Below are 22,427 nucleotides of genomic sequence, written 5' to 3' on the forward strand. Positions count from 1 at the left end.
AGTTCGGTCTCCTCGCGCTGTTTGTGACGTCGCTCACTGGCACGTTCATACAAGTTGTAAGTATCGGTTCCTCGCGCGTCAGAGCGAATACTCAACTGGACTAAATGTTCATATCTTCTAAAACACGTAAACTTTTATTCTTCATAAGCAGAACGGAAAGGATAGTTTGTGAAATGACGTGTTTTAGCTCACCGGTGGCGCCAACTTCAAACGGAGATAATCCTTTTTCTTCTTCTTCTCCTCCTCAGCAGGGTGTCGCGCGCTGCATCCATGAACGGACAACCGGCACGCACACGTGAGACCAACAGACACACTATACTTCTGTGTGTGCCACGAGCTCACATTTATATGAACCCGCGCGAGGAGCGAGGAAGATCTGGTTGCAGCCAGTTCTAATAACAGCTCCGTGGACTTGAGGTGCTCAGCTGTTAACAAACTTTGTTCCTGGTAGTTTAATTTTAAATACATGCAACAGTTTAAAAGCACAACAACACAATTTAGACTCGGATAGTTTTATTTCTTCCATAACTATAGTCTGATATTAATCAGTGTCTAAAATAAAAATGTTTATCCCGCTTTTTTTTAATACATAAAAATATTTTCCCCATGTTGGAGCTATAGAAGCAGGATTGTTGTCCTGTCTTATCACAGTTTATTAAATGCAGACAACCAGGTGCTTGAAATGAAATGTAAAGATTTATTGGAGAGGAAGCTGATATTGCAGCAGCAACAACAAAACCTTAAGAGACTCGGACAGGGCATGGAAGCACAAAGCCAGAATGCAGGTGAGGTGAAAACTGGGAGACTAAATGGACCAGGTCTGATGAGGAGATTGGAGACTGGTGGCTCAATGGGGAGCAGGTGAAGGTGGGCATGGGACAAAGGAACAAAAACGAACTGAGGAAAAGTACTGAAACTGGACCAGTGGCACAGGGAAACACAAATCCATAAGTCCTATAACTTATTTAAATCCACACAGACAAATAGCCCACCACTCTAAAGCTATTAAAATAAGTAGCTTCTCCTTATGTGAAGCCACTGATTTCTGTCTGTAAAATACCACATTATACTGTTGATATGTTGGTTAATAATCCATAAATGCCTCTGTTTAGCTGTTGATCCCTTTAAGACATCACTTGGGATTCATATGTTTTGCTTAGAAGATGCCTTCCCGTGTTCTTGTGTGGCACAGAAACAAGTTCAGCAGAGAATACTGGCACAATTGTTATAGATAATGGATTCAATTTGTACACCAACAAGCTCACAAGAAATAAAGTTAATTGGAGGAGCAGGGTTAAGAAGAGTTGAAAGATGTCTCAATTCATAAATAAACGTTTCTTCTTGGGACGAATTCCAGATGTTCGATTTCTCAAAGACCACTTTGACGGCAAAATGCTCCACAAATTTAGTGACAATCATCCTTTTGTAAACAAATCTTACTGTTATAGTTATATTGTAAAGAACTGACATTATAGTTCATGCAGCAGCAATAGGATATATTGTGTTACAGCTGGCATTACATACCATACCATACCATACCATACCATACCATACCATACCATACCATACCATACCAGCTTTATTTATAGAGCACTTTAAACACCCACAGGACCAAAGTGTTGTACACATAATAAAACAGTCATACCATCAGATAATTAAAAGTGATTAAAATTATTAAAAGTCTACATTTCAGATGGTGTCAAAGGCCAGGGAGAAGAGATGGGTTTTAAGAAGGGATTTAAAAACAGACAGGGTCTGATATTCAAGGGAAGGTTGTTCCATAATTTAGGAGCTGCCAGAGCAAAAGCACGGTCTCCTCTGAGTTTACGCTTTGTCTTCGGCACACTCAGGAGCAGCTGATCACATGACCTGAGGGATCGCGAGGGTGTGTATAGCTAGCAACTCTGAGAGATAGGGCGGGGCAAGTCCAATTAGAGCTTTAAAAGCAAATAAAATAATTTTATAATTAATCCTAAAATGTACAGGCAGCCAGCGCAGGGAGGATAAAACGGGAAATGTGGTCAAACTTTCATGTGCCAGTTAAAACAATGTGTACACAATTTCATTCCACCACATGTACCACATGTGGTGGAATGACAAATAAAGAACCTTGAATGCTTGAATCCTTAAAAGTTTATCAGGTCTCTCTTGTAAATGAGTCCCTGAGGCTCAGTGGGATTAACCTTTATAAATTAAGTTTGAATGAATGAAAAAAAGCCCTGCAGCAGCATTCTGTACCCACTGAAGCTGACATGAGTCACTGATTCCTGTATAGAGTGTGGTACAGTAATCCAGCCGAGGGTAACAATGGTGTGGATTACTCTTTCGAAATGCTGCCGAGAAAGAATCAGCTTTACTTTAGCCAGCTGCCTCAAATGGAAAAAAAACCCCTAGATTTAAGAACTGCTCTGATGTGGTTTTATATGTTTAGTCCAGCATTGACTTTGACACTTAGGTTTGTAATAGTTGGCCTTATATACTGGGCCAAGGAACCAACATCTACTTTGGGAGTCTCAGTGGAGCTTCCAAAAGACCATCACCTCAGTTTTTTCCTCATTAAACTTTAAAAAGTTCACAGCCATCCAGTCTTTTATGTCCTCTAGACATGAAAACTGAGGGCTCAGAGAGTTAGAGTCCTTTTTCTTTAACAGGACATATATCCACATAACAATGAAAGGAGATCCCATATTTTCTAAAAAAAAAAAAAAAAAAAATAGAGCCAAGAGCAGCATGAGCAGTACAGCATGAATAGGAGGGGGCCTAAAACTGAGCCCTGCGGAACCCCACACAAAATAAGAGCAGAGGAAGACGCGTGGTCACCAAGGCAGACACAGAAATTACGCTCCGCTAAGTAGGACCTAAACCAGTCCATTGCTGTACTGCTGACACCCCCCATTGTTTCAAACGACAAAGTAAAATGCTGTGGTCCACTGTGTCAAAAGCAGCCGATAAATCTAAAAGCAAAAGGACAACACAGTCACCAGAGTCAGTTGCTAAAATATATCGTTAAAAACTTTTTAAAGGGCAGATTCTGTACAGCGTAAAGATTTAAAACAAGACTTTAAAACCTCTAAAATATTCTGTTCTTTCAAAAATGCCATTAATTGAGTGTACACTGCCTTCTCAAGAATTTTCTGAAGAAATGGCAGTTTAATTGGTCTATAATTAGCAAGAACAAAGGGGTCAAGACAAGTTGGTTTCTTAATCAGAGGCTGGACAGTGGCATGTTTAAAATTTCCAGGGGCCACACCAGAGGACAGACTATTCAAAAGAACAGGGACCGAAGGCCATACAGTGCGTAAAACCTCTTTCAATAAACGAGGAGGAATAGCATCACTTGGTGAAGCTGTTGGCTTTAACAGACTAACCACCTCCTGCAACGGCCGTGACAGAGTCACAGGTTCAAAGCTGTAAAAAACAGCAGAGCTCATGACTTACAGGGGTCATGAGCAGAAGGTGAGATCTAGGCCCGGGTGGAAGTGACTTTCTCAGTAAAGAAATGCAGAAAAAGTTCACATGCAGCAGGCGAGGAGTCAATACAGTCCATATGTGGGGCGTTATGACAGATCTGAACAAATGAGTTAAAGTGATTTGTTACTGCATATACATTTCTTTTCTCAATTTTACAGTTTTTTTTCTCTAAGAGACACAAACGTCAACAGCTTGAGGAGGATTTTCTTGCACATTTGACTTAAAGCTTTTGTTCATACCTTTTTTATTTGCACAATTTAAGAAAATGACAGTTTTAATATAAACAGAGCACAAGAAGCAAGGAAATGTGTGCGCGATAGGTTGTTTTTCGCTGACACCTGATTGTCAACACCTGGGGTACTAGAAGCTCAAAACAAGAGTCAATAGCAGAATAAGCTGTTTTGCATTGGCAGAGAAGACGTGTCTAGTCTTTCGTGGGCACAATTCACATCCTCAACTCTGCTGCTCAACTCACAGATGCATTTTCCTAGCAAATTCTGCACCATTTAAGGCAAACTACCATTCTTTCCAAAAGTATAAGTTATTGCCAATAAGCATTGTTACAACAAAGAAATAACTAACCAAACTTTTTTTTTTTACTTTTTGTGCCATGTTTATTAAATATGAAAGTTGTCCCTTCGTGTAATTGGAGTTGTGATTTCTGTCATCAGATGAGCAGCACTTTTAAGTTATTCTAAAAGATGTGTGCATGCTGAGCTTCAGTGTCACCCTTACAGATTTTAACCTACAATGGTGGAGGCCTTAAACCAGCTGCAACTGTCCGGGGTGTTGCTATGTGTGCTGCTGCTCCACACAGTGTCCCAACAGGGACTGGGAACTGGAGAGAGGGTCAGAACACAGCCAAATTTCATCATTATACTGGCAGATGATATAGGCTGGGGTGACCTGGATGTTAACCAACCAGAGAAGAAGACAAACAACACACCAAACCTTAACCTGATGGCCCAGCAAGGACTTAGGTATATATTATTGATTTAATACCTGGCGGTTACTTCCATCAAAGTGAAAATAATGTTGATTTTCCATGTAGCTAATCTATTCTCCAGATAAACTTGTGACATTTCTACAAATATTCTGTATCCAGACTGACGGACTTCCACTCCCCAGCCTCAACATGCTCTCCGTCCCGTGCTGCGATCCTGACAGGCCGGTATGGCCTCAGAAACGGGGTGATACATAACTTTGGAGTGAATTCTGTGGCTGGTCTGCCTCTTTCTGAAATCACCTTGCCCCAGCTGTTGCAGCAGGCAGGTTATTACACCGCCATGATCGGGAAGTGGCATCTTGGGCACAGCGGACCATACATTCCAACTAAGAGAGGTAAAAGGAGCTTGATGGGTTCAGTGCACTCACTCTCCACTGGGCTTGGCTCAGTCTATTGTTTGCCAGTATCCACTTCCCTGGGATTCCATCAGCATTGTCCCCCACTCGTTACAATACCTAGGAGAGTGGTTTTAGCCAACAAGGAAACATACATTTCTACATTATGATGTGTTCAAAGCAGACAAAATCGGGAAAGTATGTGTTTCAGCGCTAAATTGTTACTGGGAGGAGTTAAGGTTCACTGATGCATGTCTGAAGCAACGGTGTGTTGTTCCCTTCAACAGAGGAGCTACTGTAGCTCAAAAGGTTAATGCAGTTAGCTACGAACTGGTTATTCAAGTTCAAGTATCTTTATTGTCGTTCTCATCACATGTGGTACATGAGGTGGAACGAAATTATGCACACAGGGTCCCAGTTACACCCAAAAATAACAAAAGTATCAAAAGAAACATTATAAAAGGATCTAAGAAATACACTAAACGAACACTAAACGGTATGCTATAAGATCTAAGATATATGCTAAACACTAATAATGTAAATACTACGGTGTATTAAGCAGCAGCACCACCGGTTGTGGTGTCATTGCTGTGTTTACCACTAAATGCGTATCCAGTTGACATTAATTATCAGGTGTGGACCATGGGCAGTAGAAGAAAATGGTCTGGTCTGAGGAATCATGTTTTTTCTGTGTGGGGAAGACTCGTTGAATTCATAAGAACAAGGAAAACTGGCTGAGGCGGTTTGATGCTTCGGGCAAAAGTTTGACAGGGAAACATCACCGATTGCATTCAATGTGAATGTTACTTTGACAAGCACAACCTACTATATGCTGTTGCTGGAAAAGCACTCCTTTGTGTTAAAATGATCTTCTTATATAACTGTTCATTTTTTAGGAACACACAAAAAAGTTCCAAGAATGTTTTAAACAACACTACAAAGTTTAGTTGTTGACTTGTCTTTTTGACACATTCAGGTAAAAGGAAATACATATATTACATGAAACACAAGTTCACGTGCTTCTGTTACACAACACTGTTTTGTCTGTAGTTTTCCATTTGAGTGCAACAACTTAGCACTCGGACTTTCAAAGCCCCTCCAGTTACATTAAGTTTATGACATCATCGGTCTCACTGCAGGATAGAAACTAAGCAGGAACACTAATCACAAACTTCCTCAATCTGTGTTTTGTGGGACAACAATTCAGTTCAATTCAGTTTATTTAAATAGTGCTAATCACAACAGAAGTTGTATCAGGGCACTTTAAAGGAACATTCACATACAAAAGCCATTAGTAATGTTCTCTATCTAAGGAATCCAGCAGACTTGTTGAAGTTTCACTTAGTCACAGTCTCCCATCCTGAGCAAGCACAGTGGCAACAGTGGAAAGGAAAAGACTCCCTTTTAAAAGAAGAAACCTCCAGCAGAACCAGGCTCAGGACAAGCGGCCATCTGCTTCGACCGGCTAGTTTGAGAGGACAGGAAGGAGAAACAAATGAGCACAGGATGTCAGGTCCAGATGTTGGTGCAGGTGCACCTGAAAGACAAAAACACATGTCAAGGATAGAAAAAAATTGCAAATACAAAACAGGTTGAGCAGAGTGAGTAAAAACATCAGCAGAGTGAAGAAATGTGGTCAGTTTGTCCTCCAGCAGTCTAAGCCTATAGGATTCAAGGTTCTTCATTGTCATTCGCATCACATGTGGTACATGAGGTGGAACTAACTTGTGTACACAGGGTCCCAGTTACATCCAACAATAGCAAAAATTTAAAGTGGAAAAAGAAACAATAAGGATCTAAGATATAAACTGTGATATTTGCTAAAGGAACATAGTAGCATAACTATAGCAGCATAACTGAAGGATAGCTCAGGAAACCCAAGCCAACACCAACTATAGGATTTATCAAAAAGGAAATCTTTAAGCCCAGTCTTAAAACTGGACAATGTGTCAGCTTCATGGACAGAAACTGGAAGTTGGTTCCACAAGAGAGGAGCCTGATAACTGGAAGATCCTCCTCCCATTCTGCTTTTTGGAAACTCTAGGAACCACAAGTAAACCTGCAGCCTGAGAGCGATGTGCTCTGTTGGGAAAATTTGGAACAATAAGATCCGTACTATAAGATGGAGCTGGGTTGTTGAGAGCTTTGTAGGTTAGAAGTAAGATTTTGAATTATATTCTGAATTTGACAGGGAGCCAGTGGAGAGAAGCTAAAACTGGAGAAATATGATCTCTCTATCAACTCTCATTAAAACTCTGGCAGAAGCATTTTGGATCAGCTGAAGATGTTTTTAAAGAAGTATTTGGACATCCAGATAATAAACAATGGCAATAGTCCAACCTAGTCGTGATAAATGCATAGATCAGTTTTTCTACATCATTTTTGGGACAAGATGTTTCTAACTTTAGTGACATTACGCAGGTGGAGGAAAGCAGTTCTGGTAACATTTTTTACTATGGGGGGTTAAAAGACATGTCCTGATCAACAATAACACCAAGGTTTTTAACTTTAGAACTGGAGGCCACGTTAACACCATCCAGAGCAAGAGAAAGACTGCAAAATTTATTCCTAAGATGCTCAGGTCCAAAAACCACAAACACACTCACAGCTGATGGAGCACACTGACTCATCCCCCCTAATAGTATTACCCCCAAAAGAAAACAGATGTGCTGAGGGGCAAAGTCCAAATGCCATGCCTGCTAGCTTAAGGTAAGAGTAAAATCATCCATCCATTTATTTACTTTACCCACTTTTCCCTTTTCAATTTGCGGGGGAGCTGGTACCTATTTCCAGCACACTGCTTCAAAGGCGGAGTGCACCCTGGACAGGTTGTAAGCCCATCCCAGTCCTACATAGAGACTAACAACCATACACACTCTAACGCCTAGAGAAAATTTAGTTACTTATTAACCTAACATGCATCTTTTTGGTCTGTGGGAGCAAACGAGTACCCAGAGAAAACCCATGTGTGCACAAAACAAACGTGCAAACTCCACACAGAAAGGCCCTAGGATGGCTCTAACCACTGCTTCACCGTTCACAGTTCAAAACATTGTTGAACAAATTGCTTTTCTTGTATTTTGGACAGGTTTCGATTACTACATGGGTATTCCCTACAGTAATGACATGGGCTGTACTGACACACCAGGATATAACCTGCCCCCGTGCTCCCCTTGTGTTTCATCCATACCTGAAGGTACCAGGTATGGCTGTATGTATTAACGCTGACATGCTTAGTGCTCGTGCACAACAACGCCACAGCTCAACATTTACATACACAGATAAACAACTGAACTGTGTTTTCATCCTCAAATGTTATGTTCCAGACTGAGGACGAGCAAACACGGAGGCTGTTATTCCAAGGTGGGCCTTCCTCTGGTTGAGAACAGCAGTATCGTGGAGCAGCCGCTCGACCTGTGGACATTAACAGAAACGTACAAATCTGCTGCGCTCAGGATTATACACAGGGCCAGGTACAGCACACGTGCAAAACAAAGACAAAGTGTGGAAAACAAAAGAAATGAAAGAAACCAAAAAAGGGGAAAACATTTTGTCTAAACTAATTATTTCGGTTTGAGTTCTTTTTATATTTATAGACAATAAATACCGGTAAAGTTAGAAACTCACTTTGAAATAAATAAAGCATATAGTTGCATCCTAGTGACTTAAAACAAGTTATAAAATAAATTGTGTTCTTTCGCTTAACATATTGCTTTAAAGGTATCCTCTGTAAAGTATGAAAATAAACACAAAGTACATCCTGAACTACAGGGGCATCTCCAAAAATTAGAATATTGTGAAAAAGTTTCTTATGTCAATGCTAAAGTGGTTCTAAGCACCAAAGTCCATGCTCAATAATCCAGGTATAAAATCCAACAATGTTCAGTCAGGTCATCTGGATGGTTTCTTATTTAGCTGAGACGTTTCATCCTTCATCCAAAGGACTTCTTCAGTCTGAGGAGCCACCAACAAACACAACTGATTCCCACAAACAGCATACTCCATAGTGGAAAAAACACACTTTTTATACCTGGATTACTGAGCATGAACTTTGGTGTTTTGAACCACTTTGGCACGACTGACTCAAAGGAGTTGACGGGGGAGAGGGTGGATCCTGGAGGCCATCTTAGCACCAGCAAACTGCTTTTCCCCACTATGGAGTATGCTGTTTGTGCAATTCACTTGTGTTCATTGGTGGCTCCTCAGATTGAAGAAGTCCTTTGGCTGAAGGATAAAATATCTCGGCTAAAAAAGAAAACGCCCAGATGACCTGACTGAACAGTGTTGGATTTTATACCTGGATTATTGAGCAGGGACTTTGGTGTTTCAGGAGAGGCTTGACAAGAGGAATGTAACATTTGTAGCTCATGTTTAGGAGTTAATGAGCTGATTGGGGTGTGACACCAGGAGTTTACAATATTAAACCTCTGCACAATATTCCAATTTTCTGAGACACTGAATTTAGGTTTTTCCTTATTTGTAAGCCATAATCATCACAATTACAATAAAAAAAAAACGACTTGAAATATTTCACTAATGAATCTATGGAAGATGTGAGTTTCCCTTTCTGAAACGATTGACAAAAAAAAGAAATTGGAACTTTTTCACAGTATTCTAAATTTTTTGAGATGCACCTGTACGGTCAAAATTGTCGGACATCTCGATCCCAAACAGCTGTTCCGTGAACGTCGCCATTAGTGACTGTTTTTTAGACACTTCGGTTTCTGTAGGTTAAAATCCCTTCCGGTAGTTGGCAATTATTCAAAAATTTAGCTTACAAATTAATGTATTAAATTATTAGCACATTTCCAAAAATAATTATGCAGAATTTGTTTCTTTTATTGTGATTTTTATTTTTACAAGTCTTTATGACATTGCAATAAGAAAAAAACTGCTAAAACTATTATTTCTTACTGACATTTTAACCATATGCATACACAGTCTCATTTATGTAATAGCACTTTAGGACTTATTTAAGATTCAAAACTCAAAGTTTCAAACTTTGAGCATAGTGAGAGTCTTTCATCAAAGTATTTCGCCTGTGGGGTCTGTCTGTTACGTGTGACCCTGCTTTTAATGAGTTGGAAACATAAGAATTAAAACTGGAGTATTCCATCACTTTAATCATGAAACAGATTGAGCGTCTGTGTGTAAAGAAGTAGTTTAATCCCTTGAGGTCGACTCTGTGAGGTGTAGTTTTTGTCAAGGTGGTGCTTTCAGAGTAAATAATTTCAAAGAGATTATAACTTGAGAACATGTTTGCACCAGTGATCGATTTGAGAAAGTTAAGATTGAGTAAATGAAGAGTGGCTGCTAAGGTAAAGACACACGCACAAGTCAAACAATAATCACTGAGTTTGAGCTAAAGTATCGTTGAATCACAAGCCAATGAAAAGCAGTGTTCAAATAAAATTACAAGTCAGTTCAGCTGTAATTTCAGATTACAGGTTCATTAAATCTTGAGAGTTTTTGTACAGCAGTTGACCTGAACTTGGTGTTTTTGTTTCGGGTTACCTTGTAGGGAACAATTATACAAAAAAAAAATCATGCACTGTGGGAACCGACTGCACTTTATGGAGACCAAAGCCAGGTCCCCGTAGTCTCGTTGGGGGATTAGCGGTTAGGTTTAGGATGAAGGTGTGAATTGCGGATAGTTTAGAGTTAGGCATGCACTAGTAATGGTTGGGTTTAGAGTAAGGGTCAGGCTATAGAAAATGAATGAAAGTCAATGCAAAGTCCCCAAAAAGTATATTTACAAGAAAGTGTGTGTGTGTGTTTGGAGTTTGATGAAGGGGATGAACCCTGCTGTTTACAGCTGTTCATAAAAAAGGCAACACGCACATGCAATACTGTGTAGTCATGTGACCAAGAAGTTATCATATTACCAATACTCAACAGTAAAATTGGCTTCAATTCAGGGAAGTAATCAATTGTTTGTTCCAGCTGGAAAAGCCACGTTCCTTTAAAGAAAAGCAACAAGTTACACGGACGTTTCAGTTTCAGCCACACAGAGAGATTATTCATATGAAATGTTTCCATCATCTACACGGTACACACCAGTTTTTGGTCATGCAGCCTTCTTCACGTGGAGCATTTGCAGCCGTCTTGTTTCCCAGCACACGTTTCTGAAACCAGACTGTTTTATATTTTCAGAACTCGAGGACAGCCGTATCTGCTCTACGTTGCACTGGCTCACATGCACGTCCCACTGGCCCCTCCGCTCAGTCCAGACGCCCCCACCACCCCTCACTATCCAAGCGATGACGTGTACACTGCCAGTCTGCAAGAACTGGATGGTCTGATTGGAGAATTAAAAACAGCCTCAGATAAAGACAACGCTCTAATCTGGTTCACTGGTTCGTCAGCTCTGCCTTTATTTCTCCTCTAACTGAATAATTTGATAATCACACGAGGTCCTGTTTTAGGCGACAATGGTCCTTGGGAACAGAAGTGCCAGTATGCAGGAAGTGTAGGACCTTTTACAGGAAAATGGCAAACTAATAAAGGTATGAAACATTTGGACAGCCTAGAAAATTTAAATATTTAGGTTGTGCGTCTCAGTGGCTGGAGATTTAGTATACTGTATTATTTGAAAGGCCTTATTTGATAAGTGATCTTTTTTTACGTGTGCGTTAGGTGGAGGTTCAGCTAAGCAGACCACCTGGGAGGGAGGTCACAGGGTGCCCACAGTGGTATATTGGCCTGGGAGAATCCCAGCAAACACCACTAGCTCAGCTCTGCTCAGGCATGCTCACTTTACCAGCTAACTGCTACAACATACAGACAACATCTCTATAAACAACAAGAAATAAATAAAAAAAAAAAACAGGCTCCAAAAGAGACTTTAAGCAACATTTGTCAAATATTTTAGTTTTGTAAATTTTTTTGAAGGTTTAGCTACAGGAAGACCTCAGTTGGCTGTTTAAATCTATGATTTGCTTGAAGAAGGTAGAAAAATGTACTAAGCTGCTGATGCAAAAAAAATCAGTGCGCAGGTCGATATACATGGAAACAGTTTGCAAACAAATGGACATGACTTGAAACCAAAATTATAGGCTGCAATCATCAAAGGTCTGGTTGTGGAGAAATAAATAAAATGTGTCTGTGAAGCAGCTGAAGACGCAAACGGTCATGGTTCTTCAGAGAAACGAGTCCAAAAATAGACTATGTCAAGAAGAAAAAGTTCTGCTAGGTTCTCTGAAGATGCCTTGACCTCATCATCCAATAAGCATAAAAATAAGCTTTTTCCACTCAAGAAGCACCAATAATTTTATTAAACTAGAAAGTTTTAAGAAGATAACCAAAAGTTGGAAGGCTACAAATCATTTACAAGCAACGGGTGTAAAAAATCGGAACATTTCCTAATCTTTTACTCACTTTTCTGTTCAGAATTTTAAATCAAACTGATTCTAAACCTTTTGAAGCACCATTTTTGCTTGCTAGCAGCACAAATATGAAAATATATTATTGACTCACCCTGCCTATGAAATATTAAAACTGCTGAAGTGAGTGAATATACAGAAATGCACCAAGTCTCGCCTGTTTTTTCCTCGTATCGCAGTGGCATGGACATCTTCCCAACAGTTCTGTCTCTGGCTGGAGTGACTCCCCCCTCAGACAGACGTTACGATGGCATCGATGCCACAAATATTGTCCTGCAGCGTGAACTCACCGGTCGTGAGGTACAAATATTTCTTAAATGTAGCTTTGTTCCAGCAGGTGCTGTAAGCTGAGGTCATTGTCTTTTTCCTCGCAGTTTCTCTTCCACCCCAACAGTGGGGCAGCGGGGGTGTTTGGGGACCTGCAAACCGTTCGAGCAGGAAAATACAAGGCTTTCTACATCACAGGTGCTGCCCAGACACAAATCATTTAAAATTCCTTTGCAGTTCACAGTTTTTGGCTTAACTAACCTAACTTCATTGTTTTTTTTTTTTCTTTTAAAGCACAGCTTATTGCTTTGCCCCTGCAGTGAACATCAATCATCATGGTGGCACTAACTGGTGGTATTTTAGTGTAGGGCAAATCAAACATGCTGAAGGAAAAAAAAACGTACCAGTTTTAAGATATATCCCATAGACATTTAAAATGAAAAGTTTAGCACCACTTTAAAGAATGCACATCACCCTTGGCTTTTCATGCCAGAGTTTAAAACTAGCATCATCAAAAAGGGACAGTGTTAAAGCCATTTTGGTAAAAGCTTCAAAACAATGTGCACAATCTTGTGATAAACAAGATCTTGCACAAACTGTTAGCGCTCAAAGAATATGCTGAGGATGTCTCAGCTGCTACACCAAACTTTAGCTCAATTTCTGTAAATTTGACACAGAGTTATAGTCATTTTTGTGTTAGTAGAGGTTGATTAGCTGCAGCTTGAATCTTGAATCCGATTGACTTTACAGTAGATGTACATCTACTGATGACTTTCTGAAAGTTTCATTAAAATCTGTCTAATGGTTCATGAGATATCTTGCTAAAACAGGGTTCACTCCATTGAGTTAATAGCAAAGTTTTAAACAAAGATACAACTTTATTTATAAAGCACTTTAAAAATAACACCATTGGCCAAAGTGCTGTGCAAAGATCTTGCAGTTTGTTAGAGCTCAGAGTATGTGTTGAGGATCAGTCTCAACTACAACCACACAACATTTCAGCTGAATATCTTTAAAATTGACTCGGTTAAAGCCATTTTAGTGTTTGCTAAGGATGATTAGCTGTGGTGGCCATCTTGAATTGGTCTCAGCCAAAAAGTTAATCAGGTATAGATGTACATCAAATGATTACTGTTTGAGAGTTTCATTAAAATCCATCCAATGGTTTAGGAGATATTTTAATAAGACACTAAAATGCATATGGGCAAAAATATTATTTCCCACTTCTTGTCTTTTGTCAGCACATAAACCCTACTTCTTAAACTTTAGAGAGGCAAATATTTTAGGAATTGTGTTTCTCCTGACAGGTGCAGCAGAAGCCTGTGGTGGTGGAACAGGAAAGCAGCAGCTCCACAACCCACCTCTGATATTTGATCTGGAACGTGAGGAGGCCGAGGAATCACCCCTGCAGTTTGACACACCTGAGTATGAGGCTGTCGCACAAAAGGTTGCCCGCAAAAGGGAGGAACTATTATGGGACATTGCTACTGACAAGTCAGTGTCCACAGCAGACTACAGCACAGATGAGTCAGCAGCACCCTGCTGCGATCCAACACAGGCCGTCTGTCGGTGTCACCCAACGTCACAGGAAGACGGAGAGACTTGCACAAAACACTGATAAAACCCTCAAAGATAGGCAGACATGTGGAGACAGATGTCTTTTGGGTGTATTAGAAATTAGTGTGGAAAGGGTTGTTTGTGCGGTTCAAAGTCCAGATGTAGCAGATGTGCAAACAAACAAGTGGCTGAACTTTGGTCGTTTTTTTAGTGGTAGCTTCTGTAACTCTTTGTGAGATCAATCATTTGTTAAAAAAAAAAAGGGTAAATAAATACATAGTTAAAAATGTTTCAAGGAAATATGCTTCCAGGGATGGAAAAGATACTAGTCAATAAATATGTATATGACATAAATAGTACAAATTATAAAAGTTAAAGTGAGCCAGCTGAAGGGTTGCATAACTTTCAGGTTTATTGGAGCTTGATTTAAATGTCCAGAACCGAACAGCTCAGTCCAGTTTGAGGGGAGTCCTAACGACGCCATCTTTTGGCAAATCGCGTGTAATTACCAGGTTATCTCTATACGTATATAATTTTTTTTATATACAGCGCATTATACATACAGTACAAATCCTCAACATATAACACATGGTAAGTCTATGTGTTTTAATTAAAATACTTTGCAAAACAATATGGAATACATTATTGTAAAAATAAGTATGAGATACACGTTGACATACTCAGCATCATGTAAATAAAAAGGTCTTCAGAATCTCACAGAAATTCAATGATTAACTTTGCAAAGTGCAGCTCGTCACCAGGTTTTTCACATTTAGATTTTGACCATTTTTCCTGACAGAGTTGACTCTTCCAAATATATGAGGCTACGTTTGTGGCTTTGGAGGTGTTTAGTCTCTTCTGTTGTTAGTATCAAAGCAGCATCAGCAAGTAATAGAATGCATCTGTCACGTCATGATTTAAATAGTTTTACTCACTGTTTTATTTTTGTTTTTTGCCCTTCGTGAGGAAACTACTACACCTCTATATGGAGGTACGACACATTTAATGCCCGTTGAGAAGTTCATGGGTCTGATGTGCAGAAAGACCCTCTTGATTAATCTTTAGCTGCTTAGACTGGATACAAAACATGAACTGTGCTTTTAGCTTTATCAGGGATTCCCTCCCCCACCACCACCACCACTACTGTATTTGGCTTGAAGCTAGGCTGCTAAAATAAAATCAGGTTTGAACAACCTTCTAGATATTTCGACCCCTGAATAAAAGCAGCCAGACAAGTCATTTCTCCACCACTCGGGTATCGTCAGTCTTTTTGTAATACTACTTATTCACATGGTTGTTCCTACTGTAACACATATGCATTATGCAGCGGTGTTCGAACATTTGTAAACCTTTTGTTTTTTGCATAAATATAACCAAATCAGAACCCCCCCACCCAATTAAACAAGTGAGAGGTAAGGTCCATTTAGGTCCTTTCTTCTGGCCAGGGAAAAGATCCACTTTTATTTATCAGTGTGCAGAACAAACACAAGGATAAGCAGTTAATTTAATGATCAGGAATTCTAATAATCATAAAATTTAAGCCACGGGCATCCGCTTCTTTCTGTTGTGTTTAACGTTCTTATCCAGCATTGTAAGTTTTATGAGTATGCTCCGTGCCTTGTTTCATGTTTTTGGTGTTTTTTATGGTTGCGCTTTAGCACCACACTCAGGCCTGGCAGATATACTACAGTGTTTTGAGTGTTTGAGTTTGGATGTGGAAACAATGCTGTGTTTACGAGAGAATTATTAGAAATGGTAAGATCGGTTTGGAAAACTGCGTTTCTGTGTGGACAAGGACTAAGTTTATGTGAGAAAACAAAGCAAGGATTGGAGGTCTTAAAGAAAAATGCATGAATTCTCTTTAAAAAATACCAAAAACAAAGATTCAAGCATGTTTCTAGCCACAAATGTAAAATATTGGATCATGCACAGTGAAGTTTATGAGATATTTTTTATGTCACCCAAAAAAGGAAAAGAAAATCAGAAATGCATAAAATTCTAAGTTTCCCATCACCATCATAAACCAAACAAGATAACTTCAGTAACAGTAATGGAAATTTGCTGTCAGGGTTTCGGTTCCATGTGCATTTGTTTCTTACAAACGTTGAACACTGTTGGTACTCGCATCATGTAGGAATTGACAGTAGGACATTTTAGACAGCTTTTCAAGTCTGTCTATGTCTAACGCTAATGTTCTGCGTCTATTTTTTTTTTTCCAACTGAGTGGACCCTTCATTCAGTTTTAGTTTTCTTTTCTCTGATTCCTTTGAGAAAGTGAGGGGTACGCAGAACACCAAAAAACAAACACCAAGAAGAAATACTTGTGAAGATTTGATCCAAAGGTCAGTAAGGAAAACTTCTGAGATGGCAAATGTGCTGAAAAGTGTCGACTCATCAGGAATATTTCTGTCCAGTCCGTTTAAAACAAGAACATGTTTCTGTGCAGAGGTGCGAGGGGTTCTTGGGAAACGAGGAGATTTGATTAGTTACTCTGATTGCCAACTGGAGGGAACTCGTTCTCATCTTCCAGACAAATGGGGCCCTCTGCAAATTCGTGCTCGGGGATGACTTCACCTTTCTGGGCTCCACCGTCTTCAGAGTAGCCTGGAAAGACACAACAATGCAGAAGATATAAAAAAGTTAGTATCACATCTTGGACTTCGGTTAAAGACAGCATGAATGCAAAGCAACACAGCCACCTTTCATTGGCTTTAAACGTGGATCATCTTATGTTGAAAGATAACAGCTGTTTTGGTTAAATCTCAAAAATAACCTTATATCAATTTCACACAGTATGACTGAATGCATCTCAGCTACTACCACGCCGAATTTGAGCTCAGTATGTGTACAATGGGCTGAAATTTAGTCAACTGTAATGGAAAAGATTGAATTGGATTGACTCCAAAACTTAATCAGCTATAGATGCACATTCATTGATAAATTTGTCAAGTACTTCATGTGATATTTTGCTAAAACAACAGAAAAACGCACACACATACAGACACTAGCACAATTATTTCACCTTTCAGCAGCAGACGATAGTAAAACCTGACCAAAAACAGCATTTTTGCATCAACAAGATGATTCCCAAGGAGCTATTAGCCAAAAACTTGGAACGTCGGTGTGCAGTGCTTTTTTAAAGGAATGTAACGCACACGAGACCAATGCAATTAAAAAAAGCAACAGATGAGCAAAAACTGAGTTATGTCCTTAAATTAGGAAAAACAAAACCACTAAAACTAGACAGAAACTGAGAGAAGTTGTAATTTTTTACTTGTAGCATTTACTATTCCTAAACATCTTTCTTGAGTCCCTTGGATTTGTAAAGGTGACTGAAAATGGCTTAATATGTTAAAGCACACAAGAAATTAAAAGAAAATAAATTTTCAGGTCTCTCTTGTAAATGAGTCCTCGAGGCTCAATGGGATTTACCTGTATAAATAAAGGTTGATTGAAATGGACACGTAAAGATCAAAGACAACACACTTTTTAAAGGATTTTTGGTTTAAATCATTGTCCATGTCTGCAGAAGAGGTCAGGAGAGAACAAGAGTGAGTCTCGAACTCTGAACTGCACGAACTAGTCAGTGGCTTTATGTTGTACTTTTCATGTATGTTTGCATATTTCAGTAAACTGCACCTGTTTATTATTTTTCTTGCAACACATAAGGACCTGAATGGTGACAAAAGGTTTTTATAACATTGATAAAACTAAAATTACTCACCTCAAAAAGTCAGCACTATTAGTTAATCTATAAAAATTAAACATTAAGAATACAGTATAATGGTTTTAAAAGTACACTACCTTTACATTCAGTGCAGATTAAATTGAAACGCATAATGCAAATGTATTCATTACCCATGAGCGTGGTGGAGGAGGGCGGGGTTGAAGGGAGAGCCACAGTGGCAGCATATGATTGGCTGGCTGGTTGTGGAGGTGCATCTTCTTGGTTCTCCTCTACCTTCTCATCTTCCTGCTCCTCTGTAGAGTCAAAGAGTCTGTAGGAACAGAAGCAGAAATGCTCAAAACACTTTTAAAATGTTTACACAAAGTTTAAAATCAAGTAATTCAGAACTGCAACAAACTGGATTCTTGCATAGTTGAAATCTACAGGGAAGAAAATACAACTATTTACAATCCCGATTCTGAAAATGTTGGGACATCATGTAAAATATACAATATTTTGATTTAAAGGCAGAAGCACATGTATGAAAACTTGGGACAGGGTCATGTTTCTTACCGTGAAGCATCCCCTTTTTTTTCTGTAAACATCTAGGAACTGAGGAGACCAGCTGCTGGAGTATTTGGAGGGGAATGTCTAATTTTTATCTGATGTCTGATTCAAGTTCTAACTGGTCTTCTTCGCTGGATTTTTTTTCTCTTCTTAACATGTTTTAAATTGGTGAGAGGTCTGGACTGCAGGCAGGACGGTTCAGCATCTGGACTCTTCTACTACGGAGCCATGCTGATGTAATGGATGCAGTTTGCGGTTTGGCATAGTTCTACTGAAACGTGCAAGGCTTTCCATGGAAAAGATTTCATTTGGATGAAAGCATATTATAATCTAAATCTTGTATTCTTTTCTGCATTGATGGTGCCTTTCCAGATGTGTAAGCTGCCCATGCAATAAGCACTAATGCACCCCTAGACTATCAGAGAGGCAGGCTTTTAAACTGTGCGCTGATAACAGGCTAATGTTCCCGCTCCTCTGTGGTATGTAACCATGGCATCTGTAGTTTAAAAATGTTTATTTATTTTTTCCCCATATTTTCAGACCATAAAACGATTTTCCACTTGCTCAGTCCATTTTAAATGAGCTTTGGCTCAGAGAAGATAATATTCACATATGGCTTCTTTGCAAGAAAGATTTGATTTGTGGATGACACAGTGAACTGTTTACAGACAATAACTTGTGGAAGTGTTCCTGCAGTGATGTCCAGAACAGAATCAGACCTGGTTTTGTTGCAGCGGCCTCTGAGGGCCCAAAGATCAAGATCCAATATGGACTTTCAGTCTTTTTATTTGATCACAGATTTCTCCAGATTCTTGAAACCTTTTGACGGTATCCTAAACTGAAGATGATGAGATATTCTGAAAGTGTTCCACTAATCTTAGGCTGTTTGTGGCACACTGGTGAACCTCAGCCCATTGTTTCTTCTGAGAAATCCAGTCTCTCTAAAATTTATTTTTATAACCAGTTCTCTCACCGAGCTGACGTTTTACCTCAATCAAGTTTCAGTAAACAACACAGCACAATGACGGCTTCGTTGAAGGATTTTAATGATGTTGTTGAAGCATTGGATGCTAAGGACTAATGTGTTGTACTCTATTTAGACCTGTCTAAAACTTTTGACACTGTGGACCATGACAACTTATGCCATAAGCTCTCAGACAGTGGTTTCTCAGATCACACTATCAGCTGGTTCTCTAATTACCTTTCAGATCAAAGGCAATGTGTTCAACATAATGGTACTTCTTCCAGCTATTTAACTGTCAATAATGATGTGCCACAAGGCTCAGTCTTAGGTCCCACCATTCCTGACACATCCTCACATTTATATGCTGACACAGTTGTTTATTGTCGAGCTAGAACAGTTGTTAATGTTTTCCAGCTTTTACAGTCTGCATTCATCATCATCCAGTCAGATTTGTTCCGTCTCAAACTGGTGCTAAATGTTGATTAAACCAAAGGGATGTTGTTTTCAAACAGGAAGTCGGTACCAGCAGTCCTTCCTTCTATCTTATCTATGACTGGTGTTCCTATTGAGTTTGTCGATTCTTATAAATACTTGGGTACCTTGGTCAATTTGCATCTCTCCTTTAAGCCTCATATTGAAAACTTGGTAAAGAAACTGAAAGTTAAACTGGGTTTCTTTTTTAGAACTAGATCCTGTTTAACTCTGAACGCTAGGAAACACTTTGTAACTGCTACTTTCCTACCAATCACAGGTTATGGTGACATTATTTACATGAATGCTCCTGCAAGCACCCTGCAGATGTTGGACACTGTCTATCATGGTGCTTTAAGATTCATAACTGGCTGTAACTACCGTACCCACCATTACACCCTGTATTCACTGGTCATCATTAACTTCATGCAGACTCTCCCACTGGTACATTTTCATCTTTAAATCACTCCTTGGTCTGTTGCCTTCACATATCTCCTCCTACATGTCACGTTGTCAGTGCAGCTACAGCGTGCGTTCCCAAGACATCATTATCTGCAGTGTCCCCTCAGTGCTGACCGAATTTGGCAAAAAAAATTCCGCTCTTGTTTCCTAGAACACTTTGCAAAAAGATATGAAGCTCTCGCCTTTGACCTCTCTAAGGGATTTTAAACAATTAAGTTCAATGCATAAATCAATGCAGACCTGTTCCCGTTTTTAGTATTTTACACTGTTTTATAATGTAGCTTGTTTTATTTTATATCACTTCTGTTATATGCTTTTCATTCTATATGCTTTCATATGAATGTTTATTGTCGTGTGTACCTCATTTATGGTTTTTGTTTAAAACAGGTCTTTTGTAAATGAGTCCTCGTGGCTCAATGAGACTAACCTGTATAAATAAAGGTTGACTGAATCTAAATGAGTTGCAAACTGTTCCTCAAGCTGTTTGTCCTACTTTTACAGATTTTTGTTGTCCCTTTCCAAATAATTTGTGTTGTTGCTATAATATAAAAAAATTACCCTTTATTTTCAGAAAATGGAGCAATTTCCTAGTTTAAGCTTTTGATATACAGTATTTATTATGTTCTAAATCAAATATGCAGTTACGATAACCAATTAAATTTATTTGTATTTACATTTTATATAACAGTCTGAACTTTTTTTGGAACTTGTATTTTCAACATATTTTAATTAAAACGCTTAAAGCTGTTATTCTAAAATGAGCAGTTTTTGGTGTAAATTTGAACACATGCACACACACACCTGTGTTTTTGAACAAGGACACACTCGCCTCCATCCTGGGGATCCACATTATAGATGTAAAGAAAGCCCTCTGAGGATGCAACCAGCAGGCGAGAAAGCTTCTGAATCCTGACAGAAAAATCACGTACGAGATGAGAACAAAAACTGCACCAGTCCACTTTACTTAAATCAACCGTCCTGCTGATTTCTTACGTAGCCAGGGCGCAAATGTTCTTCAAGCCAATCATGTTGAGTCGCACAGTTGCAAACGCTCTGTCCTGGTGCATCATGTCGGACACGTGGGTGGGTAAGTAAGTGCTGGCAGCCGTGAACATTTTACCCACGTATGCCGACCACGTAGGCGACTGCTCGTCTTGACTGGAGGGAAACAAGAATTGCTGTGGTTAAACATGTAAATATGACAATTACCATGATTAAATCATTCCTAACTAGATAAGTTTAAGTGAGCAACTTCTCTGCTGAAGTGATTTTGTGTGGGTAAAGAAGAGCTTGTGAGAATTTGTTGTTTTAGCCAATCAAGCACAATGCAATAAATACGTTGACAACTAACAAACTGTACAAATGCAGTATATCTAGAATCATTGGATCAAAATGTGACTAAAATGCTGGATGATACCAGTTTGTCATTGCTTGCCACAGATAATGTACCTGTATTCATTTGTCTATTTGTTAGCAAAATATCCCATGAATCACAGACTGGATTTTGATTAAGCAAAGTAAACGATGAATGCATATCTGCAACAGATTAACTTTTGGAGTCAATCTAATTAAAAATGGCTGCCACAGCTCAACCTTAACCAACATAAAAATGGTAATAATTCAATTAATTTACTCAATTTTATAGATACTGAGCTAAAATTTGGTGTGTATTTGATAGTCATTCCAACAGTTGTTCATTTCATATCTTATTGACGTTAGATATGACCACAATGATGATAATTTGAGCGTTTCTTAAAAGATGATCCCAATCTAAAAATCTGGCATGAAAGGGAAAAAAGAAAATACAAAGTCCTTCAAGGAGTGATCATTTTTTTTATTTGCAAGACCTGAATTTATCCAAAAACGTTCAAGGCAAAAACAACTAGGACTTTATTTGTAACAGAAGACGTCAGAAGACCTGAATTTATGTAAGGAGTCAAAGGAGTGGTCAAACAGGAAATAAAATCATCTCTCCAACAAAGTTCAGTCAGGTCATCTGGACCATTTTTTGTGTTGTTGTTGTCGAGACGTTTTGTCCTTCATCCAAAGGACTTCATCAGTCCGAGGAGCCACAAACAAACTCAGTCCCACAAGCAGCACACTCACAGTGGACCAACCAGTTTGATGGTGATAAGAAGGTTTCTGGGGCCTGCCCTCTCCCCCATCAACTCCTCTGAGGCAGCCATAGCCAAAGTGGTTCAAAACAAAGTTTTGATGAAGTTGATGATGAAGTTTTGATAAAGTTTGAGACGGGGGAGAGATCGAGCCCCAGAAATCA

At 39.2% G+C, this 22,427-nt stretch overlaps 2 protein-coding genes across 2 annotated transcripts in view; one reads left to right on the forward strand and one right to left on the reverse strand.

Moving 5' to 3' along the window:
* Positions 1 to 14,526, forward strand: arsg (arylsulfatase G). The gene is made up of 12 exons (XM_037691353.1): positions 1 to 56; positions 249 to 295; positions 4,209 to 4,451; positions 4,577 to 4,812; positions 7,901 to 8,015; positions 8,139 to 8,285; positions 10,966 to 11,168; positions 11,238 to 11,318; positions 11,449 to 11,557; positions 12,374 to 12,494; positions 12,569 to 12,659; positions 13,769 to 14,526. The coding sequence occupies exons 3-12, from the start codon at positions 4,222 to 4,224 to the stop codon at positions 14,077 to 14,079; spliced, it is 1,644 nt and encodes a 547-aa protein (XP_037547281.1). The 5' UTR covers positions 1 to 56; positions 249 to 295; positions 4,209 to 4,221; the 3' UTR covers positions 14,080 to 14,526.
* LOC119423925 (WD repeat domain phosphoinositide-interacting protein 1) overlaps positions 14,416 to 22,427 on the reverse strand; it is a 15,318-nt gene continuing 7,306 nt past the window's right edge. Inside the window, exons 9-12 of the mRNA XM_037691354.1 lie at positions 21,143 to 21,307; positions 20,951 to 21,058; positions 17,877 to 18,016; positions 14,416 to 16,622 (exon numbers count right to left, since the gene is read on the reverse strand). Of these exons, the coding sequence (XP_037547282.1) occupies positions 16,501 to 16,622; positions 17,877 to 18,016; positions 20,951 to 21,058; positions 21,143 to 21,307 (535 nt within the window). The 3' untranslated portion in view covers positions 14,416 to 16,500. The remainder of the gene's footprint in view (positions 16,623 to 17,876; positions 18,017 to 20,950; positions 21,059 to 21,142; positions 21,308 to 22,427) is intronic.

This window comes from Nematolebias whitei, chromosome 17 (assembly GCF_014905685.2).
Source record: "Nematolebias whitei isolate Nwh7 chromosome 17, NemWhi1, whole genome shotgun sequence".
Taxonomy (NCBI): Eukaryota; Metazoa; Chordata; class Actinopteri; order Cyprinodontiformes; family Rivulidae; genus Nematolebias; species Nematolebias whitei.